This window comes from Panulirus ornatus, chromosome 12, assembly GCF_036320965.1.
Source record: "Panulirus ornatus isolate Po-2019 chromosome 12, ASM3632096v1, whole genome shotgun sequence".
In the NCBI taxonomy this organism is placed as follows: domain Eukaryota; kingdom Metazoa; phylum Arthropoda; class Malacostraca; order Decapoda; family Palinuridae; genus Panulirus; species Panulirus ornatus.
In genome coordinates this window covers 31,317,656-31,338,911 of record NC_092235.1, presented here as the reverse complement: position 1 = coordinate 31,338,911, position 21,256 = coordinate 31,317,656, and the positions used below count along the sequence as shown (strand labels likewise).

Genomic DNA, 21,256 nt, shown 5'->3' with positions numbered 1-21,256 from the left:
TTTGCGGCAGGGGTGTGTGATGTCTCCACGGTTGTTTAATTTGTTTATGGATGTGGTTGTTAGGGAGGTGAATGCAAGAGTTTTGGAAAGAGGGGCAAGTATGAAGTCTGTTGGGGATGAGAGAGCTTGGGAAGTGAGTCAGTTGTCGTTCGCTGATGATACAGCGCTGGTGGCTGATTCATGTGAGAAACTGCAGAAGCTGGTGACTGAGTTTGGTAAAGTGTGTGAAAGAAGAAAGTTAAGAGTAAATGTGAATAAGAGCAAGGTTATTAGGTACAGTAGGGTTGAGGGTCAAGTCAATTGGGAGGTAAGTTTGAATGGAGAAAAACTGGAGGAAGTAAAGTGTTTTAGATATCTGGGAGTGGATCTGGCAGCGGATGGAACCACGGAAGCGGAAGTGGATCATAGGGTGGGGGAGGGGGCGAAAATTCTGGGAGCCTTGAAGAATGTGTGGAAGTCGAGAGCATTAACTCGGAAAGCAAAAATGGGTATGTTTGAAGGAATAGTGGTTCCAACAATGTTGTATGGTTGCGAGGCGTGGGCTATGGATAGAGTTGTGCGCAGGAGGATGGATGTGCTGGAAATGAGATGTTTGAGGACAATGTGTGGTGTGAGGTGGTTTGATCGAGTAAGTAACGTAAGGGTAAGAGAGATGTGTGGAAATAAAAAGAGCGTGGTTGAGAGAGCAGAAGAGGGTGTTTTGAAATTGTTTAGGCTCATGGAGAGAATGAGTGAGGAAAGATTGACCAAGAGGATATATGTGTCGGAGGTGGAGGGAACGAGGAGAAGTGGGAGACCAAATTGGAGGTGGAAAGATGGAGTGAAAAAGATTTTGTGTGATCGGGGCCTGAACATGCAGGAGGGTGAAAGGAGGGCAAGGAATGGAGTGAATTGGATCGTTGTGGTATACCGGGGTTGACGTGCTGGCAGTGGGTTGAATCAGGGCATGTGAATCGTCTGGGGTAAACCATGGAAAGCTGTGTAGGTATGTATATTTGCGTGTGTGGACGTATGTATATACATGTGTATGGGAGTGGGTTGGGCCATTTCTTTCGTCTGTTTCCTTGCACTACCTCGCAAACACGGGAGACAGCGACAAAGCAAAAAAAAAAAAAAAAATTATTTGATAAAAGACATCACACAAACTCCTCATATGTTTTAAAACCATATTTTACCTTTGTCATAACAATCTGTGGATTTTTATAGGTAGATTATTTGTACTAGGAAAATCAAGCAGCTGACTCTTTAAACATTTATTTCTAGTAAAGAAATACATTAACTTGTTAACATACTAGGATTTGGAGAGAAGATTATCAGCAAAATATAAGTAAATCTTTGGAGACCTTAAAAAGTTTGTTTCAAAGAAAAAATAGACAATTATTGGTTAGGAATTTTAACTGCAGGTAGATTGTACTATGACCAATTCAGTTTTAGTTCTCTGCAACTCCATTTGTGCTCTGGCAGCTTCCATTTGTGCACAATGAAATTTAGTATTACAATTCTCTAATTTCTAGGTCTATTACTTTTTTGTGATAGATTTTGCCCCCAGTCTGTAGACATAGGCCTCTGCATCAGCATTGAACCTGAAGGCAGGGATTCATGTGAGGACTGAGGAGGAGGTATCATAATGGTGCATGTCCTGTGAGAGATGGAAATGGATCCAGGTTAGCCGTAAAACATAAGTGTAAAACCGTGGCCGTAATATGAACTAAATTGTAACCTCATTTGATTTCTTAAAACTTTAATACTTTTTCCTGTAATACTATAAAAAGCCCTCATGACTTAAGCCTAGTCTTTGCTTATGGCGAACAAAGAAAATATGATATATACAGAATGCTTACCTCGTGGTATCCTCACAGGAATCGTCAGTCACAGAATCATAGCTATTTAGCCCTGAAATTCCGATGATGCTTGGGCTATCAGCACCAAGAATCTCTGCTACTGCATCTGACAAAAGATCAAGCAGAGGCTTATCATCTAGTGGACAACCACTTGTAAAAATACATACAGTGATTTAAATAAGTGCACAAGCACTGTGCCTAGCCCATGTAAGTTTTTCTTACAGCTTAGGTTAGGCCTAGCATATTGTAGATTGAAACCATGAAAACTATGAAACTGTGGTATTTACATTTTTGCTCCATAAGGAGTGACCCAAGGTCCTTCATCCTGGAAAAGTTACCCTTAAGCCACCTACAAAATGGGTATAGTTTCATAAGTTACCTACCTGTTTCACAGAAGAGCCTTTTCTGAGTAGCAATCTTATTCTTTCCTGAGTATATAATATAATACCTCCTCTGAACCTGTTCCACAGAGGGGGAAGTTGCGATTATGTGCTGTGTAATGCTCTGCCACTTTTTCACTTTCGTTCCGGAAGTATCCCCATCAGAGAATTTATCATATATAATTTTCTCATGTTGTTTAGCCAGCTTCATTAACAATAAGGTTTTGTCCTTAGTCCAGTTTGAATTTCTCTTTCCTGTGGATGTAGATGCCATTATGAAGAAAAATAATGTTGTGATAATAGCTTGGTTATCGCAGGTCTTGGAAAGAACCACATCTCTCTCTCGGATGAGTTTACATTTTGGATCATGTACATAGTCACCATTCAGTGACAACATTTATTCACTTCCAACTTCAGTATTTTGCATGATAGATTATATTTCCCAAATTATATTTTCCTTATTATACTGTTATTATACTTAATCGCTGTTTCCTGCATCAGTGAGGTCTCTAGCTGTCATATGTAATGCACTGAAATCACAGCTCCTTATCCACATCCAAGCCCCACAGACCTTTCCTTTTAGAAATGTTATTATAAGATATGGTTAGTTGTATCATTCAAAAAACAAAAAAGAATAAACCAATAGTTCGAACCAAACAGCATTTCATACTTCTTTAATCTTATGCTTAAACTTAGCTAAGCATCATGCTAAGTCCTTTTCTGTGTGGCACTTAAGTAACTTGCTCACTCAGCTAAGCATAAAAATAAGCAAAACTCTAAGAAGCTGTATCCATATGGCCCCAGAAGTTTAATAGTCTTTCAGGCTCTTGTGTATGAAAGTGGCATGAAAGGAGATCTTTGTCTTGGTTAATGAATCACCTTGTTGTGTAAAAGGAAAAGTAAGAAAGTCTTATACAAGTGTGGAAGTTCAGTGTGACACATTACATAGGGGTTCATGATATTAAGAAAGGGAGGGGTTAAGTGGTGTGGAAGAGACCGTGTGCATCTGATCGACCCTATTGAACTAGGAATGGAGTTTTGTTGTTAGACATGAATGGATAAATTGATGGTTCCTGGCAATAGATAGCCTTTTCATTCGTGCACTTATTAAGATCTGATTATGTGATTCATTTTTCAAAATGTCATTTTTTTCCATACTTAATCACTCTTTCCTGCATTAGCGAAGTAGCACCAAGAACAGACAAAGAAAGACCACATCTACTCACATACAATCTCTAGCTGTCATGTGTAATGCACAAAAAACCACAGCTTTCTATTCACAACCAAGCCCCACAGACCTTTCCATGGTTTACCTTGGACACTTCACATGCCTTGCTTCAGTCCATTAGTTGCACATTGACCCCAGCATACCACATCATTCCAACTCACTCTGTCTCATGCATGTTTTTCACCCGTCTGCATGTTCAGGCCCCAGTCATTCAAAATCTTATGTAGTATTATCCCATACCTCACGTCATTATATTGTTGGGAATACTGTTCCTTCAAACACAATCATTTTTGCTTCTCTCTTTTTACACATTTTTCAGTGCTTCCAGAACCATCGTCCCCTCACCCACCCTATGACTTGCTTTTGCTTCCATGGTTCCAATTGCTGCCTTGTCCACTCTAGGTATCTGGAAAACTTCATATCCTCCAATTTTTCTCCATTTATACTCATACCTTAGCTAACATGTCCCTCAGCCTTGCTAAACCTAATAACCTTGCTTTTATTCACATTTACTCTCAACTTTTGCCTTTCACACATTCTTCCAAACTCAATCACCAACTTCTGCAGTTTCTCACTCGAATCCACCAATAATGCTGTATCATCTGCAAACAACTGACTCACTTCCCAGGCCTTATCCCCCATGCAATGCATGCTTGCCTTTCTCTCCAAGACTCTCACATTTACCTCTCTCACCCCCCATCCATAATCAAGTTGAACCATGGTGACATCACACACCCCTACTGCAGACCAACCTTCACTTGGAACCCTTCACTCTCCTATCTTCCTAATACATATACTTTACACCCTTGATAAAAACTTCTCACTGATTCTAGCAGCTTTCCTCCTACATATGAATCTATTTTTCTGTAAATACTTCTCACAAACATTCTTTTTAGCAAACACCTGACACACATCTTCTACAACTTCTGAACCCACACTGCTCCTCCATGCTCTGATGTTCTGTGCATGCCTTCACCCTCTCAGTGAGTATCCTCCCATACAATTTAACAAGTATACTCAACAAAAGTATACCTCTGTAGTTTAAACACTCACCTTTATCCTCTTTTTCTCTACACAGTGACACTATACATGCATTTTGCCAATCCTTAGGCATGTCACAGGATCCATACATGCATTGAAAATCCTTACCAACCAGTCATCAATAGTCACCCCCTTTCTTAATGAATTCAACAGCAAAACCATCCACTCCAGCCACCATGTTGCATTTCACCACCTCTTATCTCTTCATGAAACCACTCTTCATGATATTTTCACTATGCATGCCACCCCAACCCAAGTACCCTACATCTGCCTCTCAAATACATTCGTCAGTCCTTCAAAATACTTGGTTCATTACTACATGTTACCACTTCACCTTTTTCCCTCTTCACTGATGTTCCTTTTTGTTTTCTAGTTTTTTGCACATTTACCTCCTTCCAAAACATCTTACTCTTCCCCAAGTTTAATAATACTTGCTCACCACAAATCTCAGCCCTCTTTTTCAACCCTTGTGCCTTCCTCTTGACCTTCTGCTGCTTTCTCTTTTACATCCCTCAGTCATTTGCATGCCTTCACTGTAAGAACCACCCAAATGGCTGTTTTCACTTTCACTTGCAACTTTATTTCTTCATTCCACCACTCGCTACCCTTTTCAATCTGCCCACCTCCCACCTTTCGCATGCCACATGCATCTCTTGCACATGCCATCACTACTTCCTTGAATATCTACCATTCCTCACCCACTCCTCTTGCTTCATGTGCTGTCACCTTTTGTCGTTCTATCTACTCTCAATCTTTCCTGGTATTTCTTCACACAATTCTCTTTTTCAGGCTCACTTCCTCTCACCACTCTTATCACCTACATTGTTTTCTCTTTTCTGAAAACTTGCAGAAAACTTCATCCCAGCTTTCACAAGATAGTGCTCAAACATCCCTCAGGCTGTTCCTCTCAGCTCAGTTACATCCATAAGTCTATCTTTTATGTGCCTATCAATTAATATGTAATCCATCGATGCCCACTGACCAACTTTTATACTCACATATGTATACTTGTGCATTTCCCTCTTTTTAAACCAGGTATTCCCAATCATTAGTCCTTTTTCAGCACACAACTCCACAAACTCTTCACCATTTCCATTCATAACAGTGGAAACCCCATGTGCCCCAGTTATACCCTCAACTGCCACATTTCTTACCTTCACATTTACATCTCCCATCACTAATCCCCGTTCTCTTACATCAAAACTACTGACGCGGTCACTCAGCTGTTCTCAGAACACTTGCCTCTTATGATCTTTCTTCTAATGGCCAGGTGCATAAGCACTGATAGTCACTAGTCACCCATCTCTCACCTTTTACTTTTTATCTTTTTTGTCATTATTTTATCACATCAGTATAATTTCGTTGTGAACAGAAAAAGCATTCATTAATCTTGCCTTAATGTATTTGTTATTTCAGCAAGTAAGTGAATACATTTCTTGGAGAACTGAACGTCTCAATGGTAACTTGAGATCGAGTAGCCTTCCTGGTCATGCAAGCCGTCTCCCTGGCATGGATGATAGCTCCTCCTCCACTGAGCATCTTCATCCTACACGTAGTGAAGGTAAGTTTTCTTTTTCTCTTAATGAGTACTTGTAAGAAAACTGATATATATGAAAGTTTACATTGTAGGATACAGAAGTGATTACAGAATAATTGCTCATTGTATTGACCAAGCTTGTCTTTGATCATCAAGATGTTTTTTGAGGTGGCTGTTTTTCCAGTAAATGTTCTCATAATTACTGTGTGGACTAGTGCATAGATTGAAATTGCAATGTCATGAGCTGTGAGCCAAGAATGTATTTTAAGAATATTGGAAAATATTGTCTTTTGTGGTGTGTGAAGTATCATCTTATGATAGCTACCAAGTTCATTTGGGATTGTTGAGAGACAGATTTACATTTAGTTCTTGCAGAAATAATTCTCTCACACTACACAGAACTTGTAGTATGTAAACTACCTGGCACCACTCTGCATAGTTCATATCAAAAGGCATTTTTTTTATGTATGGGGAAAAAAATTTGTAAATCTTTATCAGGTATATTGATATGTTCAATCCTCTTTTTGAAAAATATGTCTCCATTACCCTTCACTCCCACCGATACAGGCAGTGCATTTAAGACCTTAAAGGACTTTCCTGCTCTCCGGCCTCTGGTCCAGACAACATATCGAAGTTTCACATAATACACTATGGCCTGTTTGGAATCCAAGCATTTACAGATATCTTCAACTACTCTTGGTTTCACAGCAAAATACCTAACATCTGGAAACTTTCCAACATGATACCAATCCTAAAACCTTCAAAACCATTCAGCTTCCCTTTTTCGTACCACACTATATCATTTTAATCCTTACTATACAAACTCTTTGAAAATATGATCTACAACAGAGTCAAACAAAACATCCCACTCTCACCCACTCATCATAGCCTCAGACCCAAACAGTGTACCAATCCACTTCACAACTTGAGCTTGCACATATCTTAGATGGCTTTATCCAATCATAGCCCCCATCCTGCACAGCATTAGTGGCAATAAACATCAACAAAACTTATGACAGTGTCCCCTAACTCATCCTCACACACATTACTCTCAGCATTGACAAAAAGTGGTTGGCCAACTTCTTAGCCAGCCAATGTGCTAGTCATTCACTTCTGATACACTTAAACTGCAGTGGAGTGCCTAAGGAGCAGTACTTTCTTCAGCTTTTTACAATCTTTTCCTACACAACCCTCGGTCTATTTTGTGAACGTCAACGTGAAGGTCCTTTTGCATACAGACAACCCCACAATCACATCACAACACTCTGATACCACATTAGCAACATCAAACATGCAACTCTACTTTACATAATTGGAACATTGGCTTACCAAGAATAGAATGTCTTTATCTCTATAGAAGTCTTCAGTCACTTTTAATCCCAGACAGACAAGTCCAGCTTACATCCTCCAATCACATTCATTGGACAATCTCTCCCACAGAACAAACCATTAACTCTTCAAGGGAACATATTCGACACATATATGACATTCTCTTCCCACACCAGTAACAACAAAACAAAAGCAACACAGAAACTAAATGCCCTGAGAGCACTGACTGGCTCCAGATTTTGACAAAAAAAAAAATAAAAGATCCCTAGCATCCTATACAAACAGTTCATCCACTCCACTTTCATCTGTGCCTTACTAGCTAGTCTTTCACCCTCTCAAAAGCAAAAACAGTAGGGACATGATATAATATGAGATACATACTGGAAAAGTTTACGCAGTGTCAGACATCTATTTATAAGTAAATAAAGGGACAGGGACTATGGGCATTATTAGCATTTTTTCACAATTTATCGCCATTTTCTGCTTTAGTGTGGTAACGCATAGAAACAGACGAATATATACCTTGCTGGACGGGGGGATGCTATTTCATATGTGGCAGGGTGGCGACGGGAATAGATGAAGGCAGGAAGTATGAATATGTACATGTGTATATATGTATATGTCTGTATATATATATATATGTATGTATACGTGAAAATGTATATGTGCGTGCATGGGTATTTTTTTTTTTTTTTTTTTTTTTTTTTTTTTTTTTTTTTTTTATCGCTGTCTCCCGCGTTTGTGAGGTAGCACAAGGAAACAGACGAAAGAAATGGCCCAACCCACCCCCATACACATGCCTTGATTCAATCCACTGACAGCACGTCAACCCCGGTATACCACATCGCTCCAATTCACTCTATTCTTTGCCCTCCTTTCACCCTCCTGCATGTTCAGGCCCCGATCACACAAAATCTTTTTCACTCCATCTTTCCACCTCCAATTTGGTCTCCCTCTTCTCCTCGTTCCCTCACCTCCGACACATATATCCTCTTGGTCAATCTTTCCTCACTCATTCTCTCCATGTGACCAAACCATTTCAAAACACCCTCTTCTGCTCTCTCAACCACGCTCTTTTTATTTCCACACATCTCTCTTACCCTTACGTTACTTACTCGATCAAACCACCTCACACCACACATTGTCCTCAAACATCTCATTTCCAGCACATCCATCCTCCTGCGCACAACTCTATCCATAGTCCACGCCTCGCAACCATACAACATTGTTGGAACCACTATTCCTTCAAACATACCCATTTTTGCTTTCCGAGATAATGTTCTCGACTTCCACACATTCTTCAAGGCTCCCAGAATTTTCGCCCCCTCCCCCACCCTATGATCCACTTCCGCTTCCATGGTTCCATCCGCTGCCAGATCCACTCCCAGATATCTAAAACACTTCACTTCCTCCAGTTTTTCTCCATTCAAACTCACCTCCCAATTGAATTGACCCTCAACCCTACTGTACCTAATAACCTTGCTCTTATTCACATTTACTCTTAACTTTCTTCTTTCACACACTTTACCAAACTCAGTCACCAGCTTCTGCAGTTTCTCACATGAATCAGCCACCAGCGCTGTATCATCAGCGAACAACAACTGACTCACTTCCCAAGCTCTCTCATCCCCAACAGACTTCATACTTGCCCCTCTTTCCAAAACTCTTGCTTTCACCTCCCTAACAACCCCATCCATAAACAAATTAAACAACCGTGGAGACATCACACACCCCTGCCGCAAACCTACATTCACTGAGAACCAATCACTTTCCTCTCTTCCTATACGTACACATGCCTTACATCCTCGATAAAAACTTTTCACTGCTTCTAACAACTTGCCTCCCACACCATATATTCTTAATACCTTCCACAGAGCATCTCTATCAACTCTATCATATGCCTTCTCCAGATCCATAAATGCTATATACAAATCCATTTGCTTTTCTAAGTATTTCTCACATACATTCTTCAAAGCAAACACCTGATCCACACATCCTCTACCACTTCTGAAACCACACTGCTCTTCCCCAATCTGATGCTCTGTACATGCCTTCACCCTCTCAATCAATACCCTCCCATATAATTTGCCAGGAATACTCAACAAACTTATACCTCTGTAATTTGAGCACTCACTCTTATCCCCTTTGTCTTTGTACAATGGCACTATGCACGCATTCCGCCAATCCTCAGGTACCTCACCATGAGTCATACATACATTAAATAACCTTACCAACCAGTCAACAATACAGTCACCCCCTTTTTTAATAAATTCCACTGCAATACCATCCAAACCTGCTGCCTTGCCGGCTTTCATCTTCCGCAAAGCTTTCACTACCTCTTCTCTGTTTACCAAATCATTTTCCCTAACCCTCTCACTTTGCACACCACCTCGACCAAAACACCCTATATCTGCCACTCTATCATCAAACACATTCAACAAACCTTCAAAATACTCACTCCATCTCCTTCTCACATCACCACTACTTGTTATCACCTCCCCATTTGCGCCCTTCACTGAAGTTCCCATTTGCTCCCTTGTCTTACGCACTTTATTTACCTCCTTCCAGAACATCTTTTTATTCTCCCTAAAATTTAATGATACTCTCTCACCCCAACTCTCATTTGCCCTTTTTTCACCTCTTGCACCTTTCTCTTGACCTCCTGTCTCTTTCTTTTATACGTCTCCCACTCAATTTCATTTTTTCCCTGCAAAAATTGTCCAAATGCCTCTCTCTTCTCTTTCACTAATACTCTTACTTCTTCATCCCACCACTCACTACCCTTTCTAATCAACCCACCTCCCACTCTTCTCATGCCACAAGCATATTTTGCGCAATCCATCACTGATTCCCTAAATACATCCCATTCCTCCCCCACTCCCCTTACTTCCATTGTTCTCACCTTTTTCCATTCTGTACTCAGTCTCTCCTGGTACTTCCTCACACAAGTCTCCTTCCCAAGCTCACTTACTCTCACCACCCTCTTCACCCCAACATTCACTCTTCTTTTCTGAAAACCCATACAAATCTTCACCTTAGCCTCCACAAGATAATGATCAGACATGGGTATTTATGTATATATATATATGTATAAGGGTGGGTTGGACCAGTCTTCGTCTCTTTTCCTTGCACTACCTTGCTGACTCAGGAAACAGCGACTAAGTATAATAAAAAACAGAGAAGAGGTAGTGAAAGCTCTGCGGAAAATGAAAGCCTGCTAGGCGGTGGGTTTGGATGGTATTGCTGTGGAATTTATTAAAAAAGGGGGTGACTGTGTTGTTGACTGGTTAGTAAGGATATTCAGTGTATGTATGGCCCATGGTGAAGTACCTGAGGATTGGCGGAATGCATGCATAGTGCCATTGTACAAGGCAATGGGGATAAAGGTGAGTGTTCAAATTACAGAGGTATAAGTTTGTTGAGTATTCCTGGGAAATTATATGGGAGGGTATTGATTGAGAGGGTCATGGCATGTACAGAGCATCACACTGGGGAAGAGCAGCGTGGTTTCAGAAGTGGTAGAGGATGTGTGGATCAGGTGTTTGCTTTGAAAAATGTATGTGAGAAATACTTAGAAAAACAAATGGATTTGTATGTAGCATTTATGGATCTGGAGAAGGCATATGATAGAGTTGATACAGATGCTCTTTGGAAGATATTAAGAGTATATGGTGTGGGAGACAAGTTGTTAGAAGCAGTGAAAAGTTTTTATCGAGGATGTAAGGCATGTGTACGAGTAGGAAGAGAGGAAAGTGATTGGTTCCCAGTGGATGTCGGTTTGCGGCAGGGGTGCGTGATGTCTCCATGGTTGTTTGACTTATTTATAGATGGGGTGGTCAGGGAGGTGAATGCAAGAGTTTTGGAGAGAGGGGTAAGTATGCAGTCTTGTGGATGAGAGGGCTTGGGAAGTGAGTCAGATGTTGTTCGCTAATGATACAGTACTAGTGGCTGATCCGGCTGAGAAACTGCAGAAGCTGGTGACTGATTTTGGTAAAGTGTGTGAAAGAAGAAAGCTGAGAGTAAATGTGAATAAGAGCAAGGTTATTAGGTACAATAGGGTTGAGGGACTAGTCAATTGGGAGGTAAGTTTGAATGGAGGAAGTGAAGTATTTTTGATATCTGGGAGAGGATTTAACAGCAGATGGAACCATGAAAGCTAGGAAAAGACAACAAAGGCCACATTCATTCACACTCAGTCTCTAGCTGTCATGTGTAATGCACTGAAACCACAACTCCCTTTCACATCCAGGCCCCACAAAACTTTCCATGGTTTACCCCAGACACTTCACATGCCCTTGTTCAATCTATTGATAGCATGTTGACTACGGTATACCACATCCTTCCAATTCACTCTATTCCTTGCAAGACTTTCACCCTCCTGTATGTTCAGGCCCAATCGCTCAAAATCTTTTTCACTCCATCCTTCCACCTCCAGTTTGGTCTCCCACTTCTCCTCATTCCCTCCACCTCTGACACATATATCCTCTTTGTCAATCTCTCCTCACTCATTCTCTCCATGTGACCAAACCATTTCAATACACCCTCTTCTGCTCTCTCAACCACACTCTTTTTATTACCACACATCCCTCTTACCCTTTCATTACTTACTCAATCAAACCACCTCACACCACATATTGTCATCAAACATCTCATTTCCAATACATCCACCCTCCTCCAAACAAACCTATCTATAGCCCACGCTTTGCAACCACATAACATTGTTGTAACCACTATTCCTTCAAACATCCCCATTTTTGCTCTCCGAGATACGTTCTGGCCTTCCACACATTCTTCAATGCTCCCAGAACCTTTGCCCCCTCCCCCACCCTGTGACTCACTTCCGCTTGATTGGTTCCATCTGCTGTTAAATCCACTCCCAGATATCTGAAACACTTCTTCCTCCAGTTTTTCTCCATTCAAACTTACCTCCCAATTGACTTGTCCCTCAACCCTACTGAACCTAATAACCTTGCTCTTGTTTATGTTTACTCTCAGCTTTCTTCTTTCACACACTTTACCAAACTCAGTCACCAACTTCTGCAGTTTCTCACCCAAATCGGCCACCAGCGCTTTATTATCAGCGAACAATGATTGACTCACTTCCCAAACCCTCACATCCACAATAGACTGCATACTTGCCCCTTTCTTCAGAGCTCTTGCATTCACCTCGCTAACAACCCCATCCATAAACAAATTAAACAACCAGGGAGACATCACAAAGCACCCCTGCAGCAAACCGACATTCACTGGGAACCAATCACTTTCCTCTCATCCAATCATACACATGCCTTACCTCAATAAAAACTTTTCACTGCTTCTAGCAACTTACCTCCCACACCATAGACTCTTAATACCTTCCACAGAGCATCTCTATCAACTCTGTCATATGCCTTCTCCAGAACCATAAATGCTACATACAAATCCATTTGTTTTTCTAAGTATTTGTCACATACATTCTTTAAAGCAAACACCTGATCCACACATCCTCTAGCACTTCTGAAACCAAACTGCTCCTACCCGGTCTGACGCTCTGCACATGCCTTCACCCTCTCAATCAGTACCCTCCTTACTACCAGTCTCTTCTCTCTTCTCATCATGGAAGCCCTCCCTTCTTGTATTTCTAATTGTGTAGGGATGTAATGAAGATGAGAAAAGAAGAGAAACAGGTTGTAAGTTTGAGGAAAGTAACCTGTATTTTCTGGCTCTGAGTGAAACAGACCTCAGTGGCAAAGGGAGGGAATGGTTTGGAAATGTTTTAGGAGTAAAGTCAAGTATTGGTGAAAGAACAAGACATAAGGAAGGAGTAGCACTGCTCCTGAAGCAGTAGTTGTAGGAGTGTGGGATAAAGCATAAAGAAGTAAATTCTAGATTAATGTGGATTAGATTAATGTAAGTAAATGGCAAGAGATGGTTGACTATTAGTACTTATGCGCCTCACCATGAGGAGAAAGATCATGAGAGGCAAATGTTTTGGAAGCAGTTGAGTTTGTTAGTAGTTTTGATGTAAGAGACTGGGTATCAGTGATGGGTGATTTGAATTTGAAAGTAATGTGGCGATGGAGGGTATGAGGCATATTCAGTGTTATGAATGGTAATGATGAACAACTTGTGGAGTTGTGCTGAAAAAGGATTGATGATTGGGAATGCCAGGTGTAAAAAGAGAGATGTACACATGTATGCATATCTGAGTTTGAAGATTATTGTAAAAAGAATTATGGAATGACAGAATGTTATGATCTGATTATGTTTTACAGATAACTTTAATAAAGATATGAAGAATAGATAAATAGTGAATAAATATTATAAGATATATAAGAAATGTAATGAAGAATTTTTGAAAGGATTTTTGTGAAAATAATTTATTTTTAATGAAAAAAGTGAGTATAATAATGATCGGAAGAATAAAAAAAAAATGAGATTTATTTGTCATGTATAGAACTGACTGGATTTGTATGGTGATGGATGTTATGATTAACTGAAGAAATAAGATAAGATGTCTAATAAAGAGAAAAGATATTAAGATATGAATGTGTTTAGAAAAAGGAATTTTTTTGATGCGGAGATTTATAATTGATTATATAGATAGTTTGATGTTAAAGAGATAAAAACTAGATGAATATGATTTTCTTAAGAATATTGAAATTTGGGGAGGAATGGAAAGATGGTTTAACGAATAAAATAAGAATGTAAGAGAGATAATGGATTTTAGAAAATGTTATATTGTGAGTCGAATTTAATAAACAGTTATAAAAAATTGAATTGTAATAATTAGGGAATAAATTTTTATTGAATGGAGGAAATTATTATAATAAATGTGTAAGAAATATGTAGAAAAAAGATTTTAAAAGAAAAGTAGATGGATATAATGTAGAGATAAGGATGTAAAAAAAGAATAAGAAATTGTAATTGATTTGAAAGAGTGTAATATTGATTATATATGAATTAATAGAAATGATGATCTATCATATGAGAATAGGATAAAAAATAGGAGAAATTTATGAATTAAATGGGTAATATGTTTTTCGAGAATTATCATGATATAAATGATTATGTATAATGTTGCTAAGGAGTAATTGATGTAGAAAGTTGGTCTGGATTTGATTGATTATGAATTGATTATTTACAAAAGTTGGATTTTATTTTAAAATGATATAAAATTATAATCTATTATATAAAAAATGTGATATTGATAAACTAATAGATGTAATGATTTTAGAATGGATTTAATAATAGATAATATAATTTGATGATGATTTGAAAAGAAGAGGAAATAATGAGGTTAAATTGTGAAAATTGTTATATATGATAAAATATATTGAAATAATTTTTGTGGTGTATTGAAGAATGATATGATTATTAAAGAAGAAGATGTCTGTTCATATTGATAAGGATGATGTTGTAAAGAATATTGGGATGATAAATAACTTGATAGATTAGATAATTTAAGTGAATTGAATTTAAAAAAGGAGTATTTAATGTGATATGTATGATGAATGTTAATATTAGAAAATTTGGTTATAGAAATAATGATTAATGAGATGGATTAGATTATTGATAATAACTAACTTTCTAAAGGATAATGAAAAAAATTGAAGATTAAATAGATAATATCAAAAAGTGATGTATTTGAATAGGAAATAGAATGTAAAAATAGATATGTAATGAGCATGAAATTGAAAGATGAAATAGATATGAAGGATAATTTAAAATAATATTGAAATTATCATTTAGAAGGAAGAAGAATGGGAATAGGAGATATATAAAATTGAAATTTAAGAACTAATAAGGATAATTAAAATAGAATTAATTTAAAAAAAGGACTGGATATGATGATTGATATTGTATTGGTAAAGAAGATTATGAGTCCTGTATGAAATTAATGTAATGATATTGAAAAAGGAAATATGATTTGAAACAGAGTAGGAATCATTTTAATTGTGGTCAGCAGGCTTTTTGGGTTTACATATTGAACGGAAGGCATGTAAAAGAAAGACTCTGATGTTGATGGTGATCTGATTGAGGCAGGTGGAAAGTGTTGATCACTGTCTCGTGGTGGTTGAGGGGACGTTTTGTAGGTTTTTGGTTTTGAATTGAGAGGAATCAGTGTAGGGAGAATTAGAGTGGTGAGAGTAAGTTGAGCTTGGAGTAAAGAAGACTTGTGTGAAGAAACACCAGGAGAATTTAAGTGTTAGACTTGCAAAAGGTGAGGAGTAAATGAAAACAAGGAGAGTGGATGAGGGAATGGGGACGGATATCTAGGGAAGTCATTACTTGGGTATGCAAGAGATGCATTTTTGGGATGCTAATGGTGGAGACGATGGCAGATTAAAGTTAGGTTGTGAGTGGTGAATTGAAGAAGTAATGTTGCTGATGTGAGAAAAAGGAGGAGGCTTTGGCATTATTACAGGGGGAGGAGTGCATATGTGAGTGAGATATATAAGGGAATGTTGCGGAGTGTGTCTGGGCCACTGATACAACGATTATGTTTTAGACGGAAATTGCAGTCAACTGTCAATTCCATTCCTATCTATCTGCCCACGTTATCCACACAGTGCTAATATTAAAAAGTTTATCCACAACAGTGCTCTAATATTAAATGTTTTCAACAAAAATTTTTCCTTCCCTCCCTTTAACAGCACCTTAGTTTTCTTTCTTTTTTTTTTTTTGAATGAGTCTTCGTTTTATGCTTTTTCCATTTTGATAATCCGTTAGTCTGTTCCATGGTATCATCCAAACCTTCAGTGTTCTCATCTTTTTTTAACTATAGTATTGTAAAATTTATGTATTTTTTATCTTCTGCACATATATCCCCTATACACACTATGGTACTTCTGTGGATCTTTTTCACATCTTTTGTCATGCACATTCTCCTATTCTTGCTTTAGGTAGATATGTTTATTATATTATTTGTCTTGACTTGTGTCGGTGTTTTTACTTATGTACTAGATTTGATTACCCTGAAACTTATTTTTTGAATAAGAAAAAAACGACCCCGATCAGTACCCATTTCATCAAATACTTTATTTTCCAGATGAACTGTCTGCAGAGTGGATCTACACACACTTAAACGGACAAGTCAAGGGTGGAAAACACAACTCCATCATCAAACATTTCAAGGACTCAAATCACCACGGTACTGTTGCCACTGGAGGCTCGTATACGGCGAGGCTGCCACTACAAAGAAAGGTAGTCAACGTAACTTCAGCTTCCTTGGTTCATTAAGTTTGCAGGAGGTGTTATTCAGGCTCATCAATCCAGATTACATTTCTGATATGAAATACCAAGCATTCGGATAGTTTAGAACGACAAAGAGCATACAGTTTGGGGATTTCTGGTTGTAGTGGACTTTCATTTTCAAGTTATAGAGTATCAGTAGTTCTCTTGAACGCCCCTGCAATCAAGTCAAGTGAGGCAAGGCCAGTGGAGAAAGACCAAACCCCTTCACAGTCACATTTTGAACACATCTGCTAACCACTGCTTATACATGTAGTTTTTGTTAGCTTAAGCGGTTTCCAAAACAAAATATCCTTATCTCAAATTAGATCAGGGGCAAAAACCTGTCCAGACAGAAACAAAATGTTCATCACAAACTGATGTGTCAGAAGTAGTGGTTCTCATCTGCTCGACCAGCAACTGTCATATCAAATTCATCCACCCTCTAGTACAGCCCAACCAGTGATCGCGAGCAGATCAGAAGCTAGCATATGTCCAGAATTTATGCAGTGAAGACCAGTCACACCTTGGACATCCATCTTGTGCTGCTGTTAGGAGGGGTGAGTGCTGACTTTCAAATTGAAGGGGATGTTGTCTAAAGCACATTCACTAACCAGTGTTCTTCATTTTCTGTTGTCACTTACGTTTGCCTTTATCTAGTTGGTAGATAGTCTTTGATAGTTATAATTCATAACTGGAATTCTGTGAATATCTGGAAATAGTAAGTTGAAAATGATTTATCAATATTTTATATCATTATAACAGTTGATCCTGACTTCCATAATGATGTAAGCTATATGGAATTAAGATTTGAAACATATCCAAAAAGTTGGAATGTGATTTCTTAATATCTAAATAGCTTTCCTCTATAGGTGAGATAATGTCAGGGAACAGAAGGCCGACAACTCAATTGGACACATCATTCTTCGTTGTACATATATGGCACTGAAACATGAGCCAAGCATGAATTTTTTTTTTTTTTTTTGGGGTTTATCCTGAGTTTCATATGACCTTGGTTCAGCCATTGACAGACGATGCACATGTAACATGTATACCACAGCGATCAAATCACTCTATACATGTTGGCCTCACCCTTAGAAAAATTTGAAAAGGATAGTCTTTGATACCCAGTTCTCTCTCAATCACGCCTCCATCTGATAGGTTACCCTCCCAGTGATGTTGCATGTTGTCTTTGTCAGCTCCTCTTCATATGTCCAACCATTTCAGCAAGCAAAAACACATTTTTAATTTAAACTCTCTCTCTCTCTCTCTCTCTCTCTCTCTCTTCTTCTCTCTCTCTCTCTCTCTCTCTCTCTCTCCTCTTCTCTCTCTCTCTCTCTCTCTCTCATCTCTCTCTCTTATCTCTCTCTCAGGGTTCCAGTGAAGTAATAGTGGAGGGAGGTACTGATTCTGGTAGCTGGTGAAGTAATAGTGGAGGGAGGCAATGGTGTGGGTGTGTGAAGTAATCGTGGGGGAGGCAATGATGTGGGTGTGGTGAAGTTAATAGTGGAGGGAGCAATGATGTGGGTGTGGTTGAAGTATTCGTGGAGGGGGGGCAATGGGTTTGTTGTGAGTGTTTTAATGTGGTCGTTTTTTGTTTCGCTTTTTTGTTCGCTGCATTGTGTTTTATGATGCTGTTTGTGATTGTTTCGCTTTTTTTCTTCTTGCGTGTTTTATGTTTTTTGTTGGATTGTGCTGGTGTGTGGATGGTTGTGCTTGTTTTTGATATGTGTTTGCCTTGCTTTGTGTGTTGTGTTTGTGGTTGTTGGGGCGGGGGGTTGAATGCTTGTCTTTTTTTTGCTTAATTGCTTGTTTGATGTGCTGTGTTGCTGTGTCGTTTGCTGCTTTTTGCTGGTGTTTTGTGCTGTGTTTGTGTTGTGTTTTTGGGTTGTGTGTTTTGTGGTGAAGTATAGTGGTGGGAGGGGAATGATGTGGGGGTGGTGAGTAATAGTGGAGGGGGGGTAATGATCTGGTAGTGGTGAATGAAGTAATAGTGAGGGAGGCAATGGTGTGGGTGCTGGGAAGTAATAGTGGAGGGAGCAATGATGTGGGTGCTGGTGACGTAAAAAGTGGAGGGAGGTAATGATGTGGGTGCTGTGTGAAAGTAATAGTGGACGGGGAGGCAATGGTGTGGGTGCTGGGTGAAATAATGGTGTAGGGAGGCAATGATGTGGGTGCTGGTGAAAATAATAGTGGAGGGAGGCAATGGTTGTGGGTGCTGGTGAAGTAATAGTGGAGGGAGGCATGAGGTGGGTTGTGGTGAAAATAATATGTGGAGGGGGGGCAATGATTTGGGTGTGTGAAGTAATAGTGGAGGGAGGTAATGATGTGTGGTGCTGGTGATAGGTATTAGTGGGGGAGGCATTGGTGTGGGTCGTTGGTGAAGTAATAGTGGAGAGGGAAGCATTGATTGTGGGTGTGGTGAAGTAATGTGGAGGGGGGGCAATGTGTGGGTGCTGGTGAAGTAATAGTGGAGGGGGGGCAATGATTGTGGGTTGTGTGAAGTAATAGTGGAGGGTGGCAATGATTGGGTGTGGTGATAGTAATAGTGGAGAGGAGGCATGGTGTGGGTTGCTGGTGAAGTAATAGTGGAGGGAGGCAATGGTGTGAGTGTGGTGAAGTAGTAGTAATAGTGGAGGGAGGTAATGATTGGTAGTGGTGAAGTAATAATGGAGGAGGCAATGGTGGGGGTGTGAGTTAATAGTGGATGGAGTAATGATCTGGTAGCTGGTGAATAATAGTGTAGGGAGGCATGTGTGGTGCTGGTGAAGTAATAGTGGAGGGAGGCAATGATGTGGGTGTGGTGAAGTAATAGTGGGAGGCGAGGCAATGGTGTGTTGGGTGTGTGTGGAAGTAATAGTGGAGGGAGGCATGGTGTTGGGTGCTGGTGAAGTATAAGTGGTAGGGAGGCAATGTTGTGGTGCTGGTGAAGTAATAGTGGTGGGAGGGCTATGAATTGTGGAGTGCTGTGATAGAATAGTGGTGGGAACAAAGGCAATGGTGTGGGTGTGGTGTTAGTGAATAATAGTGGTGGAGGCAATGTGTGGGTTGCTGGTGAAGTATAGTTGGTAGGAGGCAATGTTGTGGGTGCTGTGAACGTAATAGTGGTGGGAGGCAATGAAGTGGGTGAAGTGTGGTGAAGTAATAGTGGAGGGAGCATGGATGTGGGTGTGGTGAAGTAATAGTTGAGGGAGGCAATGGTGGGGGGTTGCTGGTGAAGTAATAGTGGAGGGACGGCAATGGATTTACGTGGGTGCTGGTGATGGAATAGTGGATGGGGGAGGTAATGATCTGGTAGCTGGTTGAAGTAAAATGGAGGGAGGCAATGGTAGTGGGTGCTGAAGTTTGAAGTAATAGTGGAGGGAGGTAAGATCTGGTAGTGGTTGAAGTAATAGTGTAGGGAAGGGCAATTTTTGTGGGTGCTGGTAAAAGTAATAGTGGAGGGAGGAAAATGATGTGGGTGCTGGTGAAGTAATAGTGGGGGGGAGGCAATGGTGGGGGGTGCTGGTTGAAAAGTAATTAGTGGAGGGAGGCAATTGGTGTGGATGTGGAGATTAATAGTGTAGGGAAGGCAATGTTGTGAGGTCGCTGGTGGAAGTAATAGTGGAGGGGGTATGTTTGTGGGTGTGGTGAAGTAATGTGTTGGGAGGCAATGGTGTGGGTGCTGGTGATGTATAGGGGGAGGGAGGCAATGATATGTGGGCTGTGGTGAAGTAAATAGTCGTAGGGAGGCAATGTTGTGTGTGCTGTGTGAATGTATAGTGGAGGGAAGGCAATGATGTGGGTGCTGGTGATGTTAATAGTGGCAGGGAAGCATATGGTGTGGGTGCTGGGTGATAAGTAATAGGGAGGGAGGCAATTGGTGTGGGTGCTGGTGAAGTTATGTGTAGGGGGGGCAATGTGATGTGGGTGCTAGGTGGGTGAATAGTAATCAGTGGAGGGATGGCAATGATGTGGGTGCTGGTGATAAAGTATAGTGGAGTGAGGCAATGGTGTGGGTTGCTGGTGAAGTAATAGTGGAGGGAGGAATATGATGTGGGTGCTGGGAAACGTTATAGTGGTGAGGAAGGCAATGATGTGGGTGTGGTGAAGTAATAGTGGAGGGGATAATGAGGTGGGTGTGGATAAAAGTAATAGTGAGGGAGGCAGTGTGAGTGATGTGGGTGCTCGGTGTGTGAGTATAGTGGAGGGAGTTAAAGTAGTGATTGCTTGGTGAAGTAAAGTGGGTGGGGAGGTATGATGTGCGGTGCTGGTTGAAGTAATAGTGGAGGGAGGCAATGGTGTGAGGGTGCTGGTGAATAGTAATAGGCGGGGGAGAGGCAATGATGTGGGTGCTGAGTGAAAGTAATAGTGGATGGGAGGCCAATGGTTGTCGGGTGTGGTGAAGTAATAGTTGGAGGGAGAAAATGGTGTGGGTGTATGGTGAAGTAATTGTGGGTGGGAGGCAATGATCTGGTAGCTGGTGAAGAATAGTGGAGGGAGGCAATGATGTGGGTGCTGGTGAAGTAATAGTGGGGGGAAAAGCAATGTGTGGGTGCTGAGTGATGGTACATAGTGGAGGGAGGATTGTTGTGGGTGTGGTGAAGTAATAGTGGAGGGAGGCATGGTGTGGGTGCTGGTGAAGTTTGAATAGGAAATAGTGCAGGGAGGCAATGGTAGGGGTGCTGGTGAAGTAAAATGTTAGAAG

At 40.2% G+C, this 21,256-nt stretch overlaps 2 protein-coding genes across 10 annotated transcripts in view; one reads left to right on the top strand and one right to left on the bottom strand.

The window, feature by feature from the left end:
- Positions 1–21,256, top strand: part of LOC139752006 (uncharacterized) — a 269,198-nt gene that overhangs the window by 223,372 nt on the left and 24,570 nt on the right. For all 8 annotated transcript variants that reach the window (XM_071667778.1, XM_071667779.1, XM_071667783.1 and 5 more), the window contains one exon: positions 5,907–6,051. In XM_071667778.1, the coding sequence (XP_071523879.1) occupies positions 5,907–6,051 (145 nt within the window). The remainder of the gene's footprint in view (positions 1–5,906; positions 6,052–21,256) is intronic.
- The window catches only part of LOC139752007 (uncharacterized), a 42,557-nt gene continuing 22,542 nt past the window's right edge, over positions 1,242–21,256 (bottom strand). Inside the window, exons 2-4 of one of the 2 annotated variants that reach the window (XM_071667786.1) lie at positions 2,225–2,476; positions 1,842–1,947; positions 1,242–1,639 (exon numbers count right to left, since the gene is read on the bottom strand). In XM_071667786.1, the coding sequence (XP_071523887.1) occupies positions 1,504–1,639; positions 1,842–1,947; positions 2,225–2,432 (450 nt within the window). In that variant the 5' untranslated portion in view covers positions 2,433–2,476 and the 3' untranslated portion in view covers positions 1,242–1,503. Of the gene's footprint in view, positions 1,640–1,841; positions 1,948–2,224; positions 5,894–21,256 lie in introns of those variants that run through there. The other variant, XM_071667785.1, reaches the window with a different exon arrangement.